This window comes from Anopheles coluzzii, chromosome 3, assembly GCF_943734685.1.
Source record: "Anopheles coluzzii chromosome 3, AcolN3, whole genome shotgun sequence".
NCBI classification, from domain to species: domain Eukaryota; kingdom Metazoa; phylum Arthropoda; class Insecta; order Diptera; family Culicidae; genus Anopheles; species Anopheles coluzzii.
Window position 1 is genome coordinate 65,198,528 of NC_064671.1, and position 25,197 is coordinate 65,223,724.

At 41.8% G+C, this 25,197-nt stretch overlaps 1 protein-coding gene across 3 annotated transcripts in view; it reads right to left on the reverse strand.

Moving 5' to 3' along the window:
* LOC120956711 (protein O-mannosyl-transferase TMTC1-like) overlaps positions 1-25,197 on the reverse strand; it is a 147,409-nt gene that overhangs the window by 47,950 nt on the left and 74,262 nt on the right. For all 3 annotated transcript variants that reach the window (XM_040378405.2, XM_040378406.2, XM_040378404.2), the window contains exon 3: positions 4,090-4,267. In XM_040378405.2, coding sequence (XP_040234339.2) covers positions 4,090-4,267 — 178 coding nt within the window. The remainder of the gene's footprint in view (positions 1-4,089; positions 4,268-25,197) is intronic.

Consider the following 25,197-nt stretch of genomic DNA (forward strand, 5'->3'; position numbering starts at 1 on the left):
TTTTTTTTTGTTTGAAGTACTAAAAACCATTTCAAACAGTAAGAAATAAACCAAAATGATTTTAAAATACATTTTTGTTTGTACACAATTGCTGAAATCTAATATCGTGGAACGTGATTGTGAAACGGATCTAGCCAGGATGATACATATTGTTCCAGTGATGAGCTGACATTCAGCTTGTCGACTACAAATAGAAAATGGATGAATAATGGAATCTGAATTCATGTGTTGGATAAATCACACTTAAATATGTTTGCATTACTTTTGTATATGTATAGCTACATAGGTATAGGTACTTATGTATGGGCTGCATTCAACAGTATTCATTATAAATCAAAAATATGTTAAAGTTTTTTGAAATTTTACAGTAAAATCATCCAAAACAATGACACGAGAATATGAACCCTGCAGATACTACAAATACTACTTCACACCATAGAAGATATTTAAGAAGCTCCATCCAACTGATTAGATAAATCAATTTCATTTCAATGAATCAATCTGTAGCCTTGTTTCCATATAACGATTTCTGCTTGAAAACTCCTGTCAAAATCATCATGACAACGGAAAATCGAGCGAAGTTCGACGAATCTTTTTCGTGCCATTTTTGCCATCCACTGTAGGTTGAATGGCACGAATTTTTACTTGTAATCTTTTGAGCCTTAAAAAAATCTGTATATTTTGGTATTAGTATTCTTTATAGGTATTGTAATCTTTGCGCTTTGCGGATTTCAAAATGGTGTAAACATGTATAATTTCGCGTGAGTTCAGAAATTTTCCATTTTTTTAATTCATAGAAGAATCGTGCCTTTGAAACGCAAAAAGGTTTGTGAATCTTTTTTTGTCGATGTATGTCGATGTCGATGTATCCCTGGGAGAAACAAAGGCGATTGGTCGAATGCACCAAATGAGCAAGTTAGCAGGTATCATTGTCGGATCAACATTCCTCTCTTCAGATAGCAGATCAGACATATCTTGTTTATGCCAAAACGAGAAAGCCTCGTCACACCGCGGTTCAGACTCATGTTTTGAATTTGTCCACCCATGTATTTTATTAACATCTCTTCGCATGATTAACATGATTACATGATTACATTATGATTACATGAAACATGATTACTCTTGATTCCTGTAATTTTTTGGGTCTCTTTCACGATTTATTCACCGTTTCCCATATATTTTTGAATAGTTTCATCATAGTGTTGGTATCGTCCTATTGGACATCAATACAATCGAAGTAAAAAAAATAGGTAACGTTCAATAAATTGTAGGAACGAGCTAAAAAGCTATGGGAGCCATCCAAAAATTTTTGGGAAAACCCAAAAAACTTCAATAGAGCCCTGAGATGTTCTCTTTCTTTTTGACTGCATATAAAGCATTAACTGACAGGTTTAGCAGAGAACGAACGATTGAATGATTGATGCGATCAAATGATCCGGATCACCTTCAAAAAGACCTGTTTTTAACACCATTAATTCGAACATCACTCAATCGGTCCGTGGAAAGTTACTTTTTCACTTATTACGATTATCATATGAACGATCCATTATGTTTAACACATTTATATCACTGTATACCTGAACTATTGTCAATTACGTCATCTTGTAGTTCTCGGTTGTTGTTTCCTTCGTATTATTTGCTGCTATATTGGCAATGTGCTATCGAATTATAAGTTTTAACAGTAAATTTTTATTCCTGAATGGACTGTCTCCTAGAAGCTACAAAGATAGTTTAAAGCTCTGTAATGAGGCAGCCTCGCTTATCTAACAGTCTCAAGGTCTTGCAAATTGGAATCATTTCAATGTGTTTTTTTTAAACACTCTTTACCTTATTTTTCTTGTTTCCTATCCTTACTGAGTAACAGAAATATCTAAACGTCTAGGTTTAATACTAGAATTATTTTAACTGGGCAGAAAACAAACACCTTTGAAATAATGGCTTCCTTATTTGCTCATGTCTATTGAAGATTTTTGTTGGTGTAATATAAAGAGATGAGTCGATCGAATGTATTACATTTCCATTACATTTAATTAATGAAGTCAATCAATGTAATAAATCTAGTGATCACGTGATTTCCAAATATATTTGGAATCACACAATCAAACACGGAAAGCAATGATTCATCTCAAGCTAAGCTAATTAAAGTTCCAACTAAATTCATAATTTTAGAAACATAAAATGGTGGACTTTCTGTTGATAGCTAGCCAATGAATGGTTTTATTTGAATAGACATGAATCTTGTTTGATAAAAGAAGTCAAACCAATTCGCATCAAGCACACTGTTATAGTCAAATAGTCAAATAAGCACAAATTATAGTCCATTTTGCAAGCTGAAGCTTGCTAAATGGACTATAATTTTCGGAACGCACTTGAGAGCGCTACCGTATTCTCGCTTGTTTTGAAATATAAATTATAATTGCGCGACAATATTGTTCGCCATATCAGTCTTGCAAATTAACCTTTTTCGCTTCTTTTCCCGTCTTTCAGTTTCATCGCGCCTTCACAATGAAAAAAAAAGTAAAGCCTTACGATAGAACTACAACATCCATCTAACCACTGCAGGGAAAACTATTTCCCAAAACCGTCAAAAATGCCGACTGCGAAACAAAATTCTTCCCAACCGGAACCGAGCTAACAAGGCAAACGTTGCTAACGAAGCAAAACCCGACCTTGCCTTCCTTCTTTGGGCGTGGGACCATCGGTTGGAGCGCTTTCGTTGATTAGCACTGTCCAGCACAAAACGGACCGTGTCCAATTCCCGGTACAGACCTACGGCTTGTATCGAACCTGTTCGTTTGCAAATGTCGCTCCGTCTGTGAGTGTGTGTGTGGGTCTGTGTTTGACGGTGTCAAACCATTGCCTGGTGAGTTGAACCGGAAAAGACGAGAAGGGTGGTAACAACATTCTGAGAACAAGCGACAAAGCCCCCCCCCCCCCAACCGCTTGCTTGTTCGGACAGCAATGGACAGCTGCGAGCGACAATTTTTCATTCGCCCAGCAAAACAAAACAAAACATGTTTCGGCGGGGGACTGGGTGAAACCAGTGAAACAAATTCTCATTCTCACTCCGGCACGGTGCAAAAGGATTTGTCCCCACCGCACCACCACGCCGGGGTGGGCCATGATGTGAAATATTTCATTTGCTTTCGCGACGCTGGTGCAAAATATTTTCGCCTCTCCGGTGGGTTGCCACGGTGGAGACGGTGAAACTTTATTTTACCGCATTCTGTGGGGCAGGAGGTGGAAGAGGGAAGGGTGGCCACGTGGGGAAGGATTTGGACTCTTGTTGTTTTATCCATTTGTACCGATGTTGTGTGTGTGTTTTTTTTTTTGTTTAATATTTTTCTTGCAGCTTATTTCAACCCCGTTGACGCTTATGGTCTGTTCTTGTCGCACGACACACGATCAAACACACACATACACAGCGGCACACAAATATGAATCAGTTGGGATGTTATTTCAGTTGTTTCTTGTTTTTTTCTATCCTCCCCCCCCCCTCCCCCTTGCGGTCGGTGGGGCACATTTTTCCGCCATTTTGCCGTTGTCCGTTCCATTCGTCGCGAGGTTCAATTTGCATTCGCATTCTGTTGATTCAATTTCCCATTGCGGATCGTTTTTCCCGAGCGCTCTCCGGTCGAGAGTCATGTCAGTTGGTCTTGTGGGTTGGTGAAAATGAACTCTTCTCCTACCCAAGCCCACTTCTTGGGACGCGCAAAATCCCATTCGTACTACTTCCGACACGAGCCGGGCTAGTCGTGGGTTAAACTAACGAGAACGAAAGGCTTGGGACATGTCGTCTACATGTCCCTCTGCTTGACCAGTACACCCGGACAGATCGGGTTAGTGGTTTGGTTGCCGAGCAAACCGGCACGAAACGTGCACGAATATCAGTCGCTCCCGGAAGTTTCGTTCGTTTTTGCACTTCCGGGTCGGCTTGTACACTTTGCGGTTGTTGTTTTTTTTTTGTCTTTCCTGGTAATGCAAAAGAGCAAACGAACAAAAACGAGAAGAAGGGGAGCAAAGAAATTGAAGCGAGTGGGAAAAAAACAAAGGTTTTCCATGTGCCAATGATGAGCATTTCGTACTTACCGCTTCGGTGTGGATCGGATGGACAGCAAACAGGACGCCGGCCAGGATGGCAAAGTTTTGCCGCAGGCCCGCGATCGTGAGGCAGACGCGCGTGAACAGCACGGTGGCGGCGGCATGTAGCGCCACGTTTGTCGCATGAAACCAGACGGAGCGCAGACCGAAGGTCAGATAGTTGAGGCTAGAGGTGGAGTGAGGAAAGTAGAAAAAGAAAAAAGATCATATAGCAACATTAACACGTATGGTTGGTGGGTACGTTAAGCAATAAGGATGCAGGACAACACGGGAGATTTATAGCATTTTGAAATGAGTTGAATTCATTTAGGCTTTAAGGTATTATATTTGATATCGACAGTTTTAGTATTTGGTATGAAACAGTCTTCTGTTCTTGGATGCGCTCAAAAGATGCTTTATTTAAGAATAACTAAGAATTTTCTTAAACAAATATCAAGTTACTTTAAAATTGTAGCTCTTAAATGTTTCAGAAAACGTCTGTAATTGTCTCCTTTATGAATAAATTATTTTTATCTGTCTTTTACAGTCGTTGTCATTTATGAAACCCCGTTACACTCAAAGTTTGTGTTTCACTTTGCTTCTAGATGTCTCGAAGTTTAGTACATATATATTTAGTACATAGTCAACATATTGGCTGGTATCATTCCAGCCAATTTTTTTCTTGATGAAACTATGTTGACCATCTTGGGTGTGCGTATGACTCGGACATTTCCTCTGAGAGTTTTCCGATGCCACCACTTGCTCGTACAAAATATTTCAATATACCTATCAGGGCAATATTATCGTTAAGATACTTCTGTCCTTCTAAAAATAATAAATAATCAGAATTTACGTAGGCGTGATGTACAGATAGGTGAACGCACGTTTGAAGTCGTCCCAGAATTCACCTATCTTGGGTCAAAGGTCAGCAACGACAATAGCATATAAGTAAGGATGCTGGCTGCCAACCGGTCATTCTACAGCCTGAAAAAGCAGTTCACCTCAAAGAACCTGTCGCGACGGACGAAGCTGGGACTATATAGTACTTATATAGTACCAGTACTCACTTCCGTCCTTCTCAAACCTGTGTTGGGGTAAGAGTTGGGACTTATCATCATCATCATCATCATCATCTACAACGTTTCTACAACGCTTCAGTAAAAAATTTTTAGCAACCATCCAGTACGTTGCAAAATATCAGAACAATTAGTAAAAATGAGTCTGGACGTAGGCCACTGCTACGAATGGATTCAATGCTATCAGCCATGATATTCTACCTTTCCTTATCTCGATTTATGTTTCGATCCCGATTTGTAGTGGGGTCGTGTAAAAGTCGTGTGAGGTACCAAATATCAACTATGTTCCCCAATTTCTGCTTTCTATGGTGCAGTTTTTGATGTGCTGTGCTATTATTGTCTGGAATCCATTCCACGGGCGGTTCCGTGGTACAATCGTCAGCATGCACGATATAACATCATGCCCGTCGTGCGTTCAAGCCTCATATAGGCCTCCTCCAGGCTACCGAGACTTATTTAGTACACCGGTGGACAAAAAGATAGGAAAAAAATTTGTTGTGTGTTTTTTTGCGTGCAATAGGTGTGTCATCGCCAACAGTTGTTGTTGTTGTTAGTATGGTTTAGAGAGGCTTTGGCTTCTGCGGAGTTCGTTGGCCTCTTATCGCCAACAGATCGAGGCGTATGTTGTTGTTAGTATGGTTTAGAGAGGCTTTGGCTCCTGCGGAGTACTTTCGCCTAACGTTCGAGGCGTACTGAATTTGCAATCGCTGTTTGTTTGCCTTTTATACTCGCATTTGTGGTGCGCTACTTATCTGAGTTTTGAGTAACGGCAGCGTTTTTCGGTAGTATAAAAAGAGATCAAAACCGTGTTGCGCTTCATTCTTCATTCAGTGGTAAAGGTGAAAGTTTGCGATTTGAAAATTCCACAAGTTAATCATGGGTCGCGGAAAGCACTGCACTCCAGAGGAGCGGAAACATATTCAGGGTTTGTATCGTGAGAACGTGCCTATCAAAACCATCTGCAAGGCGTTCGGCCGTTCGCGGACGTTTGTGGACAACGCCATTCGTAGCGAGGCTACGGGTAAATCCTCAGGTCGTCCGCGAAAAACAACTGCTGACGTTGACGCGCAGATGGTTGAGATAATCAGGGCGGACCCTTTCAAAACTTGCAATCGTATTAAGCAGGAGCTTAGATTCCAAGTTTCGGCGAAAACGGTGTCGCGCCGTTTACACGCCGGTGGGTTCTGTGCCCGGAAACCACGAAAGGTTCGTAAGCTAATGCCGCACCACGTAGAAATGCTCTTCGGTTTGCTGAAGAGCATTTAGCTGCATCCATCTTTTGGTGGAGCAAAATAATTTATTCGGATGAGTCCAGAATCAATCTGGATGGTTCGGACGGCACTAAATACGTCTGGCGCCTTCCTAAACAGGCGTATCATCCAAAAAATACTATAAAAACCCTAAAGCACGGAGGCGGCCACGTAATGGTGTGGGGCTTCTCCTGGCACGGCCCGGGTCCTTTGTTCCGTATCAAAGGGACACTGAACTCGGAAGGGTATAGAAACATACTACGTCGTAAGATGTTGCCACACGCCCGACAAAAATTCGGAGACGAAGAGCATTACATCTTTCAGCACGATAACGACTCAAAGCATACATCGCGATTAGTTAAATGTTTTTTGGCAAACGAGGATGTGCAAGTTCTACCGTGGCCTGCGTTGAGTCCAGACCTCAACCCGATTGAGAATCTGTGGTCAACTCTCAAGCGTCAGCTTAAGAACAAGCATGCACGTTCTGCCGATTCGCTATGGAGACGCTGCAAGGCTATGTGGAAACGCATAGACAGAAGCGAATGCGGCAACCTCATCGGCGATATGGCCCTACGCTGTGAGGAAGTGATAGCGAATAACGGTCAACACATTGTCAGCAACACTCATGACTGAAACGAAGCTCAAATCAGCTCACGTACACAACTAAGTGTTGGACACAGGACCACCCTGTGTGCAACGCAGGACAGTTAACTGTTATACCTCTAAACGGAATAACCCTTTTCTGAACTACACACCTCTGTTATATGAACTCGGACCATTTTGTGTCAAATAAAACTTCCTTCTTCATCATCACTCCAATCGAACCACACGTACTTTTGTCTATTCTTTTTCCTACGGCACTGCAACCTCTAACACTGGGGGCCTTCACGATTCTAGTTAGTTTTTTGTATGAAGTTTGACAGTTGGAGGCTGAAATCATGTAAACAATCCATACAAAACCACACAAAAAACCAGCCTGCGATTTTCAGTCTAGAAAATTTTAGCTTAAAAGCTAGAATTAGATTCGAGTACCTGCTCGAAAACACGGTTTTGTTTACATTTATCCCAAGGTGCATTAAAGAGATCAGGTGGTGGAATCTGGAATCAAAGTGTATGTAGTCCAGGTGGTCACATAGCATTTTTTCATAATTAATTTTGAACATCACTTTTCGACAGAACGAGTGAAAACTCTTGCTCCAACGAGCTTTCTGGAGGCTTGACGAATACTCAAAATACTCTTACAATCTTCATTCAGAAGCAGAAGCGATAAAAATCAGCCTTCTAAATTCATACACCTTGGGATAAGCCCACCTGTATATTATACTCAATTAGATAGCCGCTCGAAAACTGCTATACAATGCAAACAGCTGACAGGCTGAAATTTCAGCCTACGAATTTCAAACGGAAAGGGCCCCACTAACATAATATGAGGTGAGACTTAAACAGTTGATGGATCAATCATATGCTTGGTGACATTACGTTTAGCACCCAAGTATTGGTCACTCACTTAGTCACGATATTTCTGTTCTGTCGATCAACTGTGTCTGACCAACTGCGTCTCACCTCTGATCATCACAGTAGAACTCGTGACGCCGACATAATTTTGTTTCAGCCGCCATATTTGAACAGCATGTGTAATTGAATGACTCCAATGGTTTTATAAAACATTTTCTTCCCTCGAAAAAAGGTTGTTCTTCAAATGTGACACTTAAGTTATCCAACATCTGTTCCAATATCCAATATCTACGGAGTTTTAAAGCACTCTCTGTCTTATCATCTAAAAAACTCTTTTGAAATTGAAGATGATATCAAAAAGCAGGATATTTTATAATATTTGATAAGGATTGATTTCTATAAGATGCAACACTTTCTATCATGGGTTAATTATGGGATTTATTCACATTCTACACACATCAGTAATACTCTTCAGGGCATCGAGAGAGACAAAGGAACTATTGAAACCTTCCACAAACCATAGAGGTATATAACTGACACATGATCTACCTAACTATTACTTATACCATGCATTTGAATTTCTCAGTACAGGTTATTGGGAGCAGCCTTCATGTCGGAAATTTGAAGCACAAAATAGCAAGCACGTAGCTAAGACTGCATGTTTCATACCGGAAAACAATAGATGTTGTAATAATTCACAACATCTAATCAATCATCAGCACATCGGCTTCCAAAGTCCCTATACAAACGATCCTAGCCAGGTGCGTCAATCCGATATCACTCGAACTGGACAAAATGTACTGGAACGCGCATCGAGCGAAGGAAATCAATCGGTGGTAATTAATAGCTAGCCAGCGCACAGCAAACCAACAGCACCGATCAATCTGCTCCGTCCCACACACCACCCGCAAGCGTCTTGCGCGGAACATTGCACTAGAATTCAATAAATAAGCCAAACAAGCGATCACAGCCACGGCCGCTTTGGCCGAGAGTTATGACACAAGTCAAATAGCACAGCGCACAGGGAGAGCCTTGGGTAAACAATAAAGGGGTTGAGATGGGGAGGCTTCGAGGAGGAGTAATGCGTTAAAGCGTTCGCCGGCACGCTCTGGAGTGCCACTGTGGTGAGGACGGTCGCGCGTAACAATAACAATTGCAAACTGCAAGCTTCTGGTTCTTGGGAAATGTGAAAAGTAAATGCACATACACACCCACATATACCGACAGGTACAAACCACACAGTCACACACACACATAAATCGAACTGTGGAAAACGGATGTTGTTCTCACCATACCCACCCGCCCACCCGTGGTGGGTGGTGGGAAAAGTTACTGGCGAAGGAAATGTGCTGCCACTAAATGGTTTCTCCCTTTATCGCCGCCTTCATGCGCCTCGATCGGTATCGACCCCGGTGTGTACGAGTTTGTGGCATTGTTTGGCCGTGGCAGCCGTAAAGCTGAAACATTAACCGATTTAGTCTACATGACCGCAAATGGCTTACCGATTCCGGGTTCGGATGGGTGGGTGGGTGGGTTCTTGGTGCGACCAAACTGGGCACACAATTTATGGCACATGAAGGGGTTCGGTTTCCGGCGTTTTGCCCGGCTTCAACGCGTGCTTCGCTGCACATAAGCGGTATTTAGCAACGGGGCCACAGTCAGCACGGCAGCGTGTGCGTCCGGTTGAGAGTTTCCTTTCCCTCGCCCCTTTGCTTCTTGCCTCTGTACACTATTCTTTACACTGTTTTCCCTATTTCCTGCTTTGGCGCTTCCCTTGCCCGGGCGCCGGTGAAGCATGAAAAGTCTTTATTTATTCATCCGTACGCACGCAGATCGATTCAATGCCCCCAGACCGTTGGCCATTGCTCCATGGGTTTTTGACACACACACTCTCACACACACTCTCTCACAGCATAACAGAGAAAGCGAGCTCGCTGGAGGCCGCTTCCCGTTATCGTTTTGATTTTATTGCCAACTTAATTGCTATCTAGATTTATGTTTACACGTTATGAATTTCCTTCCGGTTTTGTGGGAAGCTGGTTCTCCCCACTGCTTCTCCATCAGCAGACGTTCTCTCCTACACCGCGGGCAACGCTTCCGTCTGACCGATCTGACCGGTTTGACAATCTAAATCACTGCATTCCCGAGACCGTCGGTTTTCCCCGGACTGATTGATGGTCTGTGTATGTGTGTGTATGTGTGTTTGTGAGGCGAATCCGCTCGTCTCGTAGATCAAGATTCGTCCTGGACAGGATATGTGTATGTGTTGTGTGTTGATTGGCGCCAACATCATGGAATGACCTGCCCGAGACTGTCAGACACATCTCGGACCGAGTCCTAATTGTGAAACGAGCGACGGCTTTGCTGCGGTAATATACGACCCTTCCCGCGTGAAGGATTGTGTGAGGATGGATGTATGAATGGCTGGGTGGTTGCCATCACCATCACCAGCACCCACCGTCGTGATTGAATCCATTTCAATAATGAACCATAAATTGTTGCGCTTCACTTCCACGCAAAAGCTCGCCCTTCAATGGACGTTTAATGATGGGCAGTAGCTTTGCTATGTTATTTTAAATGTGTTTGTTGTGCGGAGCTGCATTGGACAGTTTTGTCAGACTATGTTGAATGTTTTCGTTTGATTTAGTTTTGAAACCGTAGAAATTTTGTTTTCAAATTGCTCGTTTAACTCGTTTAACGAGTATTACATTGAATCAACATCATTACAAAACCTAAACAATGAAAATCATTCAAAACAAATAAGGAAACAATTTTGTATGATTTTTTTTCTCCATAAAATGTTCCTAACAATGCTGCTTATTTTATATTACAGATAGACAAAAATAAACAAGGCAACATTTGTAAATGCTTGTTCATAAAAAAAGATGTGTCAATCGTGTTTATTTGACTCTTCAATGAAAACAAATATTCAATGTGAGTTTGTTAAACAGTAGATATAAAATATTTTGTAAATCCATTTGTTTCCTTTTTTTTAATTTTTAATTTATATGATAAAATGTGTTTGATTTTGCAAAACTGATTATGCATAATACCACATTTAAAATCCATCCTGCAAATTCCATTTCAATTTCCCTTTTTGTGATGTGTGCACGAAATTGTTATTAAACATTACATGGTACACGATTCCGCTCTCGAACCAACCAACAACTTATGTATGTATGTATGTGTGTGTGTGCCCGGGTAAAACACACACCAAACTTTCCTTTCCTTACTCGCTACAGAACTCTCCGTGTGTTGTGCAAAGCCAAAGTTTCCCTTACAGGCGCGCTCTTCGTTATATGCATTCTCGCAGTTCGCCCCAGCAACTTCGACTTTGACTTTGCACAGGCTCAACGGCTGCAATGCCACTTACTCATAAGCTTCAATATTAATTAAATTCCACGATGTAGCACACACATACACACACACGCGCACGCTAACATGTATACATGCAGGGAAAGACAAGGGCTGGCTCGTGCGCTCTCGGGAAACTTGCTCTTAATAATTCCATCTCGATTCCAGCTCAACCATCATTCCTCTTTCCTGCCCATCCCAAAATCAAAGTCAATCAGAGCCACTCGAGTGTGTATATGTGTGTGTGTGCGATTTCGTCCTCTTGAACAATATAGCAAAGGGGGCCGAATTTTCGAAATGCTTGCTACCGAAGTTTAGTAACAACTGACTGTACTACGTCGATGATGCTCGTGGATGCTCTTGTTGGCCAGGCCACATCGACAGAGTGGATTATTTCAATGCCCTGTGTGAATGCTACCGAGGCCAGTAGTGACGGTGGTAGCTTGTTTGGAAGAAAACCACAACCACCATTATGCACGCGCTCTGCGCTAAATTACTGGTTGATTATATTTCATTATGCGTGCTGTAACGATAAGCTGCGGCGAAGGAGGATGGCAAGCGAAGGAGTTGTGAAGTGCGGGGAGTATGTCATGTTGCATTGTACCAAGCGGGGTAAAGTGTTTGAAAATTGATGAATTAATTATTATGCAAGCAGGGAGGCGTTTTCTCAGCGTGCAAAGGGAAACCATTGCACTGGTAGCAGAAATGTTTGCAACCGGATTTGATTGCAAGTGGTGATGATTGTACGGGAGCGGAACCATCAAATACTAATTGAAAAGTTTGTTTGGGAGCAGTAAATGATAATTTTAATTCTAAATAAACAAGGCATATTTATTAGGAGCTGCTTTTAAAACAGCAAAGAATTGATTAAATCGTAATGCTTAAAGCTAATGCTGATTTTCAATTGGGCCACCTATATGGATCTCACTTGGAAGTATTTTGATGAAAGTTAAGAGCAAATGTAACATGAATCATCTTGTTGACTATATTTTTTACTGTTGAGCAGAACTGGGACACATGTACTTTCAAACAAATCTACAACACCTCAACCTGATACAATACGAATATAGAATGTGTGAATGTGGAGCGAGTTGTCGACGCTTTTTGGACAGGTTCCTTGGAAATTTCTGTCTATCAAGGGTGTTATAAAGTCCAATTCCCATTACATTAAGTTCATTGACTTATGAAAGACTCAATAAAGTGTCCCACAGCTATGATAACTCCTGGAAAACCCTGTAATGTATCTGATGTTCCTCAAGGGAGTATTTTATAACCTTTAGTATTTAACATATTTACTAAGGATATCGTGTTTGCTATTCCTTGTTTTAAACTGTTGTATTTATTTTATTAAATAGCACAAAAGTAAATTTATGTCCAGGGGTGGATTAAGCACTAAGCAATTAAGTGGCCTGAAAAAAGGGACCATACCCTCTTTCACAAATATAATTGCTTCTCAATTCTTCTCTAGTATAGAATTCGTTATACAACTTCTTACTGTAAACTTTTAAAAGGACTACACCCGTGTGGCCGCTTAGGGTCTCCACTCATGTTAATCCACCACTGTTTATGTCTACTGTTTAAGTGATATGGTGAGCGTTACCTATTTCGAGAGGAAAAACCAGTTATGTTCTATCCGTATTGTGCACAACCCTTTCACTAACTTGCTCAACGCACTCATGGGCTAAACAACACAGTGCAACTACTTTAGTATGTTTAGTATTTTTAAATTCAAATAACAAACTTTATTACTGAATTTTATGTAAACAACGAAGCAAAAGGGCTTTTTGTCAACTATAACAAACAATATTCTACAGTTCTATCTTGGAGACATTTAACGTTCTCAACGACTTTTTAAGCTCGTCATAAAAACTGTACGAGCCAAATTGTAATTGTTGATTTTTATTCACATGTTTTTAGTTGCATTTATTTTGTTTGTTCATAATGTATCGAAATAAAAGATTAATTTTGTCCAAAATTATGAAAGTTGGTATTAAAAGTTAATTAAAGTTGTAGTGGTATTACAATGGCATTCACACAAAGAAAAAACAACAGAAAGGAAATGTATTTTGAGAAACATGATGGTTTGTAGAGTATTACCTAGATACACGATTGCATACATACTATCTCACACAGGAACGGAAATACACCAACCCAGCTAATAAATGATTTTCAGGGGAAAATTTAAAATGAAAGCATAATAACTTTAACATAGTAAAATTACAATTATGCCACGTCTAAAGCTATGCGTAATCCTGGTTTTTATTATCTTCAACTAACTCAACTACAGCCAGAGCATCAAGCAATACAAAATTAGCGCTCAGATAACAGATCGCTCGTAATAAGCGCTATAAATCAAATCATCAAATTACGCCCAAACAAAATTCTGCTCACACCAACCTGGGCAGCTCCAACTACCCTTGGGGCATCTTCCCGTGGAGCGATTGTCAAATATTATGACTCCATTTTTACAAGCACACAGCTTCAGCACTCTTTCCCTCTTGTCCCCGCATTGAGTGACTCGCAATTATCCCCCAATTTTGATTGCAAATGTCTCAATAGAGTGTAAAATTAAATGGCTATTCGCACAGACACATTCACATCCACAATGCTCCTCTACAACAACATCCAATCACCGACACGAATGCTTATCACTTGTATATCGCACGCTCGGCACTGCCCGAGCACCGGACAGTAGCTAATACGGTTGTGTTGTGCTTACGCGATGGTCTTCGCTTTGATGTGCGCTGGTGGTCTCTTCCTAATAAACCGTTTGGTCGTTGGGGTCACCTTTGCTGCTGCAGGTTTTCCTGCTGTTGTCGCTTTTCTACTAAAATAATCACTTATCTACAGCATGGGCTAGCAGTTCCGTATCGTGTTTTTTGCGGGATGATGGTCACAAAAGCCCCAAGTTCCTCGGTTTTTTGTTGTTGCTTCAAGTTTCATTACATGAAAGTAGGAGAAAGGAATATTTTTTGTGCCTTTAGTCGTCCATTAGGCAAACCCAAGAGCTCTCGTCTGTGAAGCACCTACACGGAACAACCATTTTCGTTGCATCTAATTTCCCGCAAACACCGCTCTGTGTCACCGATAAACACACACACATACACAACCTTCTTTTCTCCACTGTTGGACGACCGTTTGCCTGGCGCTGATTTGAATAGTTACTATAATTAAGGTCATTTCTGGGTGCCTTTCTGCCTTCCCCGGGGACGCCCGTAGAACACTGCGCCAAAGCGTTGCGCTTTTTTCCTTTTCCAACTGATGGGTCTAACGCTAATGATAATGATTTTTACTTTTTGGGCTGTAATTAACACTGAGCCCTCCTCCCCAATCTCCTTCGAATTTGTTTTTCCTCGTCCGCACAGAGCGCGTTTCCTGTCTCACTCTTTCCAGCTCTCCGGCGGGGGCGTAATGTGTTCCGGAACCGTTGTGGCGTCGGAGGAAGGATGTCGGTGCCGGTTACCAAGCTCAATCGATGATGTTATCGTTAATGAATCTATTAACGATCAACGACGCATTCGGTAAGGCTTCTTCTAGGCTAGTGGGTTCCGTACCGCAGTCGAAACCACGACTGCATCGACAGCGCTACAGGAGCCGAAAAGTATTGGGCAAAACTTTTCCCTCGCCCTCTATGTTGGTGTGGTAAAGCTGGGCGGGTGGAAGGTAGCTTCGGTCACCGGTACACGGTACACGTGACAACAGCGCCACCATCGACGCAAATGCCGCACACAGCTGCAAGTTTTGGAGCAAATTAAGAACGCACGCGGCACTGTAGTTGACGTTGTTTGTCCCCGGGATGCACCATTCGTTCATTCTGCTCCAGCATCGCTTTCGGGTTGGCGCGAATGGTTGAACTTTTTCCAGCTAAATGCGGCCACTTGCACTGACAGCTTTATGGCGTTTATGGTGACCGCTGATTTATACGCTCATGGTCTTTCATTAAAACACCTTCCGCACAGACCCGCGCCCTTGCACACTTTTGGCGCCTGGTTCGGTAGGGAGGGAAAAAGGTCACACAGGCGCACAATTTCGTCCATCGTCACCACAGGCCGTTCGGGTCGGTGGAGTTTTTGGGCACCATTTTCGGAAAGCAACGATTAAGTCCACCCGTCCCGGGTTGTGCACCTCTTCATTTTACCCCGTTTGGTGGGAGGGGGGGGGGGTTTGGTTCGGTCATTTCGTGGAGCGGAGTGGAAGCGGGCGCATAAGCGTGGTTTTCACCAAGCGAAAATATTTCCCTCCACCGCACTCAACTCAAACGGCACCGAACGAAACGGACGGAAACGCTCACCCTGAAAACCACACGGGAGCTACGTGGAAACAGGACAGAGAAAACAAGAACAACAACAGCAGCAAACGCTCACCGGCTGATGCGAGCCGCACGCCGAAAATGGGTTATTGATAAACTGGGCGGAAAATAAACGAAAATTTATGTTTTGAACATTAACATCATTATTATTCGATAATGCTGAAACCGGAATAATAAATAATAAAAACCCCTACCGCCAGACAGCGCAGAAGGGACGCAGCGTGAGCCCACAGGGGGCAGGAGTGACGGAAGAGCAACAACAAAAAAAACCGCCGTCCCGGAGCCAACCCACGCGAGCACGCCGCGACACGCTGACGCGCTGACACATTGTATGATTTTGCTGGCGCGCTTCGAGCCACCGGAAAGCGTGGGTGAAGGAGTGAAGGTTGTTTTTTTTTGGTACAACTTTTTTACTATTTCCCCATGGCCTAGACAAGGCAGAGGGGCAACAGCAAAAACTCTCGAGCGTGGATGTCCGCGCGAAGCAAGCGTGAGTGTGTGTATGTATGGGGGCGCCCGTACATTGTTTCCGCATGAGAATCTCCCTTCGCACCCTTCGAGTGTGCGCCATCTGGTTTCAATGTGTCTCATCTTACCGAAACGCGTGGCAGTTCCACCCTAGAAGCCACAACCCTGCCCACCGTGGGTGTGTATTATGTTACGTTTGCCTTTTTTTTCGGCAATATATTTCCGCCATGTTTTTACACACCGGCTTGACAGGCACAGTTGTTCCTCTCATTCTCTTTTTCGTTTTATTTTTTCTCCCTGATGCACATAACATTCGATGAAAATTTCGCTGCATTTCCACGCGCAGAAATGAGCGGGCTTGCGGTTCAAATTGCAACCCATTCAGCTGATGAGGGTTGCAGTCAACGGCAAGGCTCAGTCAAGCATTAACTTTTCGCTTTTGTGTGGTGTGTGTGTGTGTGTGTGTGTGTGTGAGAGAGAGAGAGTGAGTGAGTGAGTGTGTCTGCAACAATCCTCTTCTTGCTTGCACACAGTTGATTTTTCGCTTGAGTGGACTATTTTCTGGGTGGCTAGGTTCATTTGCTCTGCTAAAGAGTGTTCCGCTTAACGTTTAAAAAATTCGGCTTAACTAAAAAAAATGTGTAGAACAGCACAGCAAATAATATAGCTTAATATTTATTTAAAAAAACATAACGCTTTTACTTACATCTGTATTTAAATCAAATTTATCGGACACAATGCCTAAAAAACTAAATGGTTACATTTCCCGTGTTTATATAAGTGCCGTAGAACTAGCTCGAATATGATGTCACAACTGTCAAACGAATATATTAAACCAAAACCAGTCGATCTAAAGGGGGCGTCTTAATAGCTTTCTTCTTTGAAAGCCTCTTAAAGAGTAGAAAAGCAAATTTTATAAAAGTAATAATTTATAAAAGTTATCTGAGAAGTAATTCTCCTATGTTGTAAAGTATCTAAGCCAAATAATAAACACCTAGCAGTATAAGAAGGACGTGGACATTTTTGACCTGGGAAGACGATGCAAACAAGACGAAAACAAGAACATCAGATACATTATTTCATGAAGAAGATACGCTTGTTCCTATATTAATGTTAATGTAACGATCAGTTAAATACATTCTTAACCACTCAATAACATTTGCGTGGACACCATAATTTAATCATTTAGATAGCAACAGAAAGTGGCTGACCTTGTCAAAAGCCGCGCAGAAGTCAGTATAACTGACATCAACCTGTAATCCCTTGTAAATATTGGTGTGGCAAAAGTTGAGTAAGTATATTAGATTGGTCTCAATCGATCGTTTCAGCATGAAGCCATTTTGGATACTGAAAATGCACGGTGAAAAGGCGTATGAACAGTTTACTCCACGTACATCACATAAAAATTCCACGACATCTTCAGACATTAATTTTATCAGTTTTTTTTTTTATAAACAGGAAACTTCCACGAAGATATCCAAAGACGTGGGAAAAATTTCATTTGCAAGGATTCGTTGAATAATTTGGTCAGTATGGGTATGAGAGCAGCCTTGCAGTCAATGCGAATTGCGCTGGGAGCTTAAATAACGAAATAGCAGAATTATTAATTCATCATTTATACATTTAAACGAAAAAAATGTGATGACAATGCATGTGTTATAACTATTAATACTGCAATCCTTAATTGTTTAAAATTGTATATAAATAAACAATTTAAGAATCATGTTTAACGAAAAAACACAATAAAAAGAAAACAATTTGTTAATTACTTGAATGGCCTGGGCTTGAATGTAAAATAGTAATGTAACAACATATTAAATGATGTATAATTTCTAGTTGAATTACATATCGTTAAACATGAACGTATAATTTATATCATTTCTTCAAAACATATGTTAGATAACGTTTATGTCTTACTATTGCTACGATCGAATGTTTAAATGAAAATGATATGAATTCCACTTATCGAAACACAAATTGCTGCATTACTATGAAGGATTCAAATGTACAATGAACCGTATCCTTGTAGAAAGGATAAATGAACCGTATCCTTGTAGTATCCATGTCCGCGTAGGACACCTCGCCAAATAGAAGAAGCATACTATGAATCCTAATTGTAAATCTGATTTATCATAGAATTCCATTGGATTTCCTGACTGTAATTATTTCAACAACGACCATTGTGCTAAAAGAGATCCTTTTCATGCATCCAAGCATAGTCAATTTAACACTTTGACCGCCGGTCTGACGTCACAGTTTGCGAGTGAGCACGTAGCGCATGACAAGAGAGCGATGAGAGCGACAATTGTTCGTGCGACTATTATCACTCTTTTGTTTCATTTCGATAAGCGGCGTAGCACATGTCGTTCTCGTTCTCTCTTTCCTACCTCATTCGTTATCAAGAGAATTGGTGAGCGCCAGCTACAGAGCTGAGCGGTGAACAAAGCCGTCGTGCGATTTCATATGACGCGGCGCTTAAAGTGTTAATACAACCAGCAATGAAAGGTGCTGATTCCTTTCTTGCTACGAAACCATTTCTTGGAATGAAATAAAGCGAGACCCATTCACCGAAAATCAATTCCGCGCTCGTGCACACTGCCCGAAAACAGAAATTGATAAAACAACCCATAACTGCTACAATTAATAATTCCTCTCCACGATACTTCGTTTCCCCCCATCGTTTCCTCATTCTGTATCGCATCACACCGAGTCAAAGGAAGCAAACAATGGAAAACACGAAATCAATACAAGGCAGCACCGAACGTGGGAAGCAACCGAACTGCTGTTTCCTGTCAATAAATTTGTACAGCGGCTAATTTGTTTTATGACAAATTAATTCCCAAACCGTTCGTCGCATAAATCACTGACAAAACGTGTGGTGGTGCGGAGCTCCAAAACCAATGTGATACTGTATTTTGAGGCAAAACGTTTTGAGGGGTTTCTGTTTCCAGTTTTGAAGGTAACGTTAAAATAGTTTTTTTTTACCGAATTTTCCGCAAAGCTTGCGTAACCGTTGGGAGGCACCAGTTTTGGACTGCCCCTATTCGTGCTGCATCTCCACCGAGCATTCCGTTCACCGGGTGGAATCAAAACAGTTTGACAAAAGTGCTGTCAGAATTGGTACAACCGGCCACAATCATTCATTCGTTTCAATTGCCGTCCGCCACCAGGCGTCTCCATCGGCGTAGCAGCAGGCAAACCATGGCCGTGCTGTCCCTATTTCCTGCTCCGATACGCGCGCCAAACTGCGCCCCAACATGCAACATGGCTAATTTTACTGCCAACCGTAATGCGATAAATAAATTATTCGCCTCGGGGAAAATCTTTCCCCTTGGCTCGGGCGTCGTCGTACGAAATGGAGACGCCTGGTGGGTTTCGTAGGACACTGGTTTCTTTGTCGTTTTTCTTCCGCACCGATGATGATCCAGCGATGAAACTAAACCACTGTACAGCAATACGCTCGCTTGAAGACAGCGCATGCCCTCCCGTACACTGAGCCCGTACAGATGAGGCCAGCTATGGTACGTCGACCGTGCCGCGGTATTTTACAGTCCAAACAAAGCGTACAAGCGGTGCCGAACCGCGCCGACCCGTGTCGCTGGTAGATCATTTTTGTTTATTGCGAGCTGGTGCGAACGGTAAACAAACCGCGAGCGGGACCGGAGACAGTAGTCGCCGGCACACACTTTCATCATGCAATCGACAAGTGGCACTGAGGAGACACACACTTCCACACACACACACATGAATCGTACGGGACGCATTTTCAGTCGCTTTTGTTTTGTGTGTTTCCATGCCAGTCCAACCCGAAACCCTTCGTCGCCCAAAACCCGAACGAAACCAAACCGACAGCGCGTTAGAGCGCTTCGTCAACAAACAAACTGTTCTGCTGCTGTTTGGGGAAGGGGGAATGAGGGGAAGCTCTCGCGTTTCGCCAAAAACCCGCACACAGACTGGCTGAGGGTGGTGTGGGAATAAAATGGCAAACAAACGGATGACAGAATAAATAATCGCAACAGAACTAAATTCTGGGTAAACACGCAGTTGAAACCTCCAAGAAAGCAAAGAGCGGCAAGCGCTCTGTACCCTCGAAAACGCACACCAGGAGAAAGGAGGGTTCGTTTGAGGTTTTGCGCTCGTGCTGGTTTGTACTCGGGCTGCACAACCCCAAAAGCAGGAGCGTACTGCCGTCGACTGGAATGTCGTCGAAAGGACGTTTTCTGGATGTTCCGCTCACTAAATCATGCTCGTCCGTGGCAGTAACAAAAGATGTCTGACAAAGCAAACAAAACCACCGACAGACCAACGGAAAGACACACACACACACAGCTCAGAGCTCGATCGCAATATGGCGGAAAGCGCTTCCGAAGAAGCAGGTGGAAGAAGCAGGTCAAACGAGCAGAGCTATCAAACAACAAATTGTAGTGATAGCGAATCAACCCACCAGCGCTGGCGTGATGAAATGTAATGGAAAATAAATTTCAACTCCACACCGATCGAACCGGGAACAAGATAACCTTTTCCTTGTAGCTTACAGGTTTTTTTTTTTGCAGTGGCTAGGAACATAAAGGAAAGTGTACAGCAAAAGAGGAACCAGCCAGCCAGAATCGGTCCATCAGAGCGATCTAATGAATTGCTTTCCTCCGGGGAATGGAGCGCTTTCCATCTTCGTTTTCCCCAGCATAAACAGTGGGCGAAGCGAATGCGACTGCGGAGGACACGACTCCTCGGAGGACGCGAATAAAATAAAATAAACTTACTTTAACTTCAAAGTTCAACTATATCTGCGGCAGAAGCATGAGCAGCACCGAATACACCCGATTTCACCATCCACAACCGAAGCGGTTGATTTTTGTTGACAGTGTTTGACGTCGGTGGAGCGGTTTTTGACGCTTGGAGAAATGGCAAACTTTCGCAAACGAGACGAGGGATGCAACGGATGAAACTAAAAAAATCCGCAACAAACTCTACTACTACATTGGCAGCAGTGCTGTTAGTACGCGAAGCACAAAATCCACTAAAACTAGCCGAGCTGCAGCAAAAGCAAAACCGAAACTCCACTTTACAAATCGAGGGTAAAGCGAGCAGTGAAACGCAATAACAAAAAAAAAAATAGAAAACAAACACATCCAACCGTTCATTCTGTTCGACTGGTTTTGGTAAGGAGGGGAGAAGAAGGGAGGAGTGGAAAGGATTCATCAAACCGGAAGTACGCTTATTATTGTTTGTTTACTACCTTACACAAAGTTATTGCGAAAGTTTTTCGCTACTGCTGGTTTTACGATCGGAATTGCTAGCTCGTTTTTTTTTCGTTTTGTTAGTTCATACACTGGAGTGGGACATTTTTATGCTACTGTTGTGGCGTTCTGTTGGCGTAGGAAGGAAAACATTTTCTAACCCTCTTCCTATACTTTTTTCAAAAGCGCTACAGTAAGCTTCAGCGTTTTGTTTATTTAAAGATAAGTTTTCAAAGTGGAGTAAGCGTCCGAACGAACGAAAAAAAACGCAAATAGAAATAAACCATTCCTGGTGTGCTGAAAGAAACGGAGGGGAAGGTATGGTGTATTTGCTTTCGAACGAGCGTTTCATCTACGGACGAATCATTCAAAGAAATTGAACAGTTTGTGTGATTGTTGCAGAACTTGTTGAGAGTGAGTAATTTGATTGGTACGGTAAGAAACGCAAACGGTAAGGTTTTTGGTTTATTTGAAAGAAAATATTGAGATGCAAGTGCGTAGTAATTAAAAAAAATGATGTCAGTGGTACCAACACGAAAGGCACACTTATAGGAGAGAAAACTGGATCAAGGAGGTAACAACCGATTGATATTTTTCAATAGTTATTCATAAAATTATCCTCTTACAACATATCTTATATGAATAAAATGGAAATCCAAAATAAGCAATTGCTACGACTGTAGAAATGGACATCGAACATTAAAAAATACATTACATTAAGGCATTAAAAGTGAGAAAATGTTTGACTTGTTTTACGTTTTCAAAAATGATCCTAACAATCTAAAATGTGTTTTTCTATAATATTGTCTGGCAAATGTTACATGATCTTAGTCTCACAAGCTGAGCTCATCTACTAAATAAGGGAATGCGGGGCAAAATGGGCATGTTAAGCAGTTTACTCAATATTCCTTTGAATATGCCACAAAACAAAAAATATTCTTACACTATTGTATACCTCAACATAGACCATTACCTCCGCGTTAGGTAATGGTCTATGTTTTTGCACACGTTTTGTGAAACGTACTTTTGTTCTATCTTTTGTTTTGCTGTTCAGGAAAGCCTTGAAAATTCTTCTAAAAATATGTTACCAAAATTAAAACAGTTTTTACACTTTTAATTCTACAAAATCGAAGGTTTGGAAGCTCTTTCTGTTACCATTATTGAGGTTACAAATACAACACCATAGCCTCACCAAGCGCCGTTTGTCAAAAGCAGCTGCCCATGTTGCCTCACGTGAAGCATTTTTGTATTTTTTGTCATGTTAGTAAAAATAGTGCATTCACCTTGCTTTCTTCAGAAAAATTGTATAGAAATATCATATCTTTAAAAATATATCATGTAAACCTTCAACGCATTCCTGTAAAACTGGTTTTAGCTTATTTTCGAAGTGGCAAAAATTACATCAATATGCTACTAACCCTTATTTTTCATTTTTGTTGGTCATTTACTATGTAAGGGTTATGAAACTTACATGGTGTTCATAGAACATTCTAATGAATACATTTTGAGCATTAGAAAGTATCTTTGTAGTAAAATAATGCTTAAATAGAAGGTGTCCATTTTGCCTCACATGCCCGATTTGCCCGCTTTCCCCTAAACAACACAATCGATGAAAATTATGGAATGTTTATAAGAATTATGTTTAAACTATGACAACGGCAAACAGGGTTTTCCGGGTCAGTTTCTAATGTGAATGGCATTATTGAACAATGGCGCAAGGTTTTTTCTACAGTTTAGCTGTCACAGTTTATGGAAGCTGTTGAAAATCATGTTGAAAGTTTTTAATAATGCTGTTCATATTGGAAACAGAGCCGGAAAACAGTGTTTTATTCTGTTAACTCAATTCTTCAAAACAATGTTGAACTTTCAATTATCTCTTACCAAGACCAAAGAGATATCTTTTTTACTGCAAATTATTCGCAATTCTTGTTTCAACTCCAGCAATGTTGCAATTGTGTAAGTGAGTTAATGTTTATCCTTAAAAAAAACAAAATACTTCGTTTGATAAATAAACTATTTAGGAAAGCTAGAGATAGCTAAAATTAAATATTGTTCGAAAGAAAATTGAGTTCAATAATATAAACAAATTAAATTTAGCTACTTCTTCTTCTTTGGCTCAACAACCGATGTCGGTCAAGGCCTGCCTGTACCCACTTGTGGGCTTGGCTTTCAGTGACTAATTGATTCCCCCCCCCCCCCCCCCATAGCAGGATAGTCAGTCCTACGTATGGCGGCGCGGTCTATTTGGGGATTGAACCCATGACGGGGATGTTGTTAAGTCGCACGAGTTGACGACTGTACTACGAGACCGGACAACTAAATTTAGCTTACTTATATTTATTTTTGGTTGCAAGAATCTATTCTGCAGTAACAAGGCGTTTCCTACGACACATACAAAATCGGTAGCAAGACCTCGTTTACGATACAAATCTACAATTGTTTACAAAATGCTACTAACAATCCTCAATATTTTCACATTTTTTTATGTTAAACAGCGAGCAATATGTAATCGAGATTTTTCAATATATTATAGTTAACACAAACAACCAGAGAAATCACCTTCAGTAGTAACTTTCAAACGTTCCGGTGAGTACCACCTACCGAAAACGTGTTTCAACTTGCCAAAATCTTCAAAGTTGAAAACAAAAGACTTTGTTTTTATTCAAGTAGTTCAACAACAGTAAAATGCATTAGTTTTGGGAAGCTGATTGTGTTTCTATCTCATTCCATTACACTGGGAAAAAAAAACTTATCAAAATTTCACTGCAATCCCTTCCCGAAACCGTGATAGGAATCTGCTTATCGCGTAGTTTTATGTGACACAAAAGCTCATTCAAATAACAACCACGGCCCACTACAGCCCATCCAATCCCGTTTCGGCTATAAATGTAACAATAACCTCTCCCTTTTTCCTCTCACGAAGCAAACCAGAAAAAAACTACTTCCCAAAAGGCATTGTTTTCGTATGCAAACGAGCCCGAACGAGCAAAAGAGAGTAAGTGTAGCTTTTTTTTGGGCATTTTATTTCCTTCCATACTTTATTCACTACCCCTACGGGCAATGACATTTGGTATTGCAATGGTTGCTTCCCCTGTTCATGGGCAATCTCATCCCGCTCACAGTATTACACTTTTCAAACTATAATAATCAATGCCAGGGGCCGGAATGTATCGGAACTGTAAGGGGACTTATCTATGCACTCTCGACGAACAAACAAAACAAAACAAAAAAAAGGAATCGTTCAACTGTTTTTCCGATTCCGAATCCAACCATTACCTTTCCCGTCGGTTTCATCTTATCGTTTGCAACTTTTCCAGCATCCGCAACAGGAAGCGAAGGGAACCAAGCCGAAGCGTGAAACAACGGGTAAGAAGCGCAAAAGCGGAATCATCAAGTAATCGAATCGTATTCATTCTCCATTTCCCGCCGGAATGGCCAACTTCCGGGCCCAAGTTTTCGTCGGTTGATTTTGGATTCTTGTGACAAAGATCCGCCTGCTTTGTTCCCCCATGCAACTCCCACCATTTCCCTATCCTGCGCGTGTTATCTGATATCCGATGCACCCGAACGAATGAAGCTTACGTGTGTGTGTGTGTGTGTGTGTGTGTGTGTGTGTGTGTGTATGCTTCTCCAAAGTTCCCTTTTCGGTGATGTTTGCTCTAAGGTTAGCTCCCTTTGTTTCTGTGCGACATTCTGCCCCGTTATACGCCGGGTTCAACATCCACCGCTAGCCCGACAACAGTTGGGAAGGAAAACTTTTGCAGACTCACACGAACACGCCCCGGCGTTCGAGCCCGGCTGGCTGGCGGGTGGCTGACCGAATGGTAACAGCATTAAGCTGCTCGTAATAGTATCATCTTGAGAGCATTATTAAGCTCATGGAAAATTGCATTCTGCAGTGCTGCAGCGTGGTCCACCGTAGAGAGCATTGCCAAATGAACCTCTACACACACACACCCACCCACATT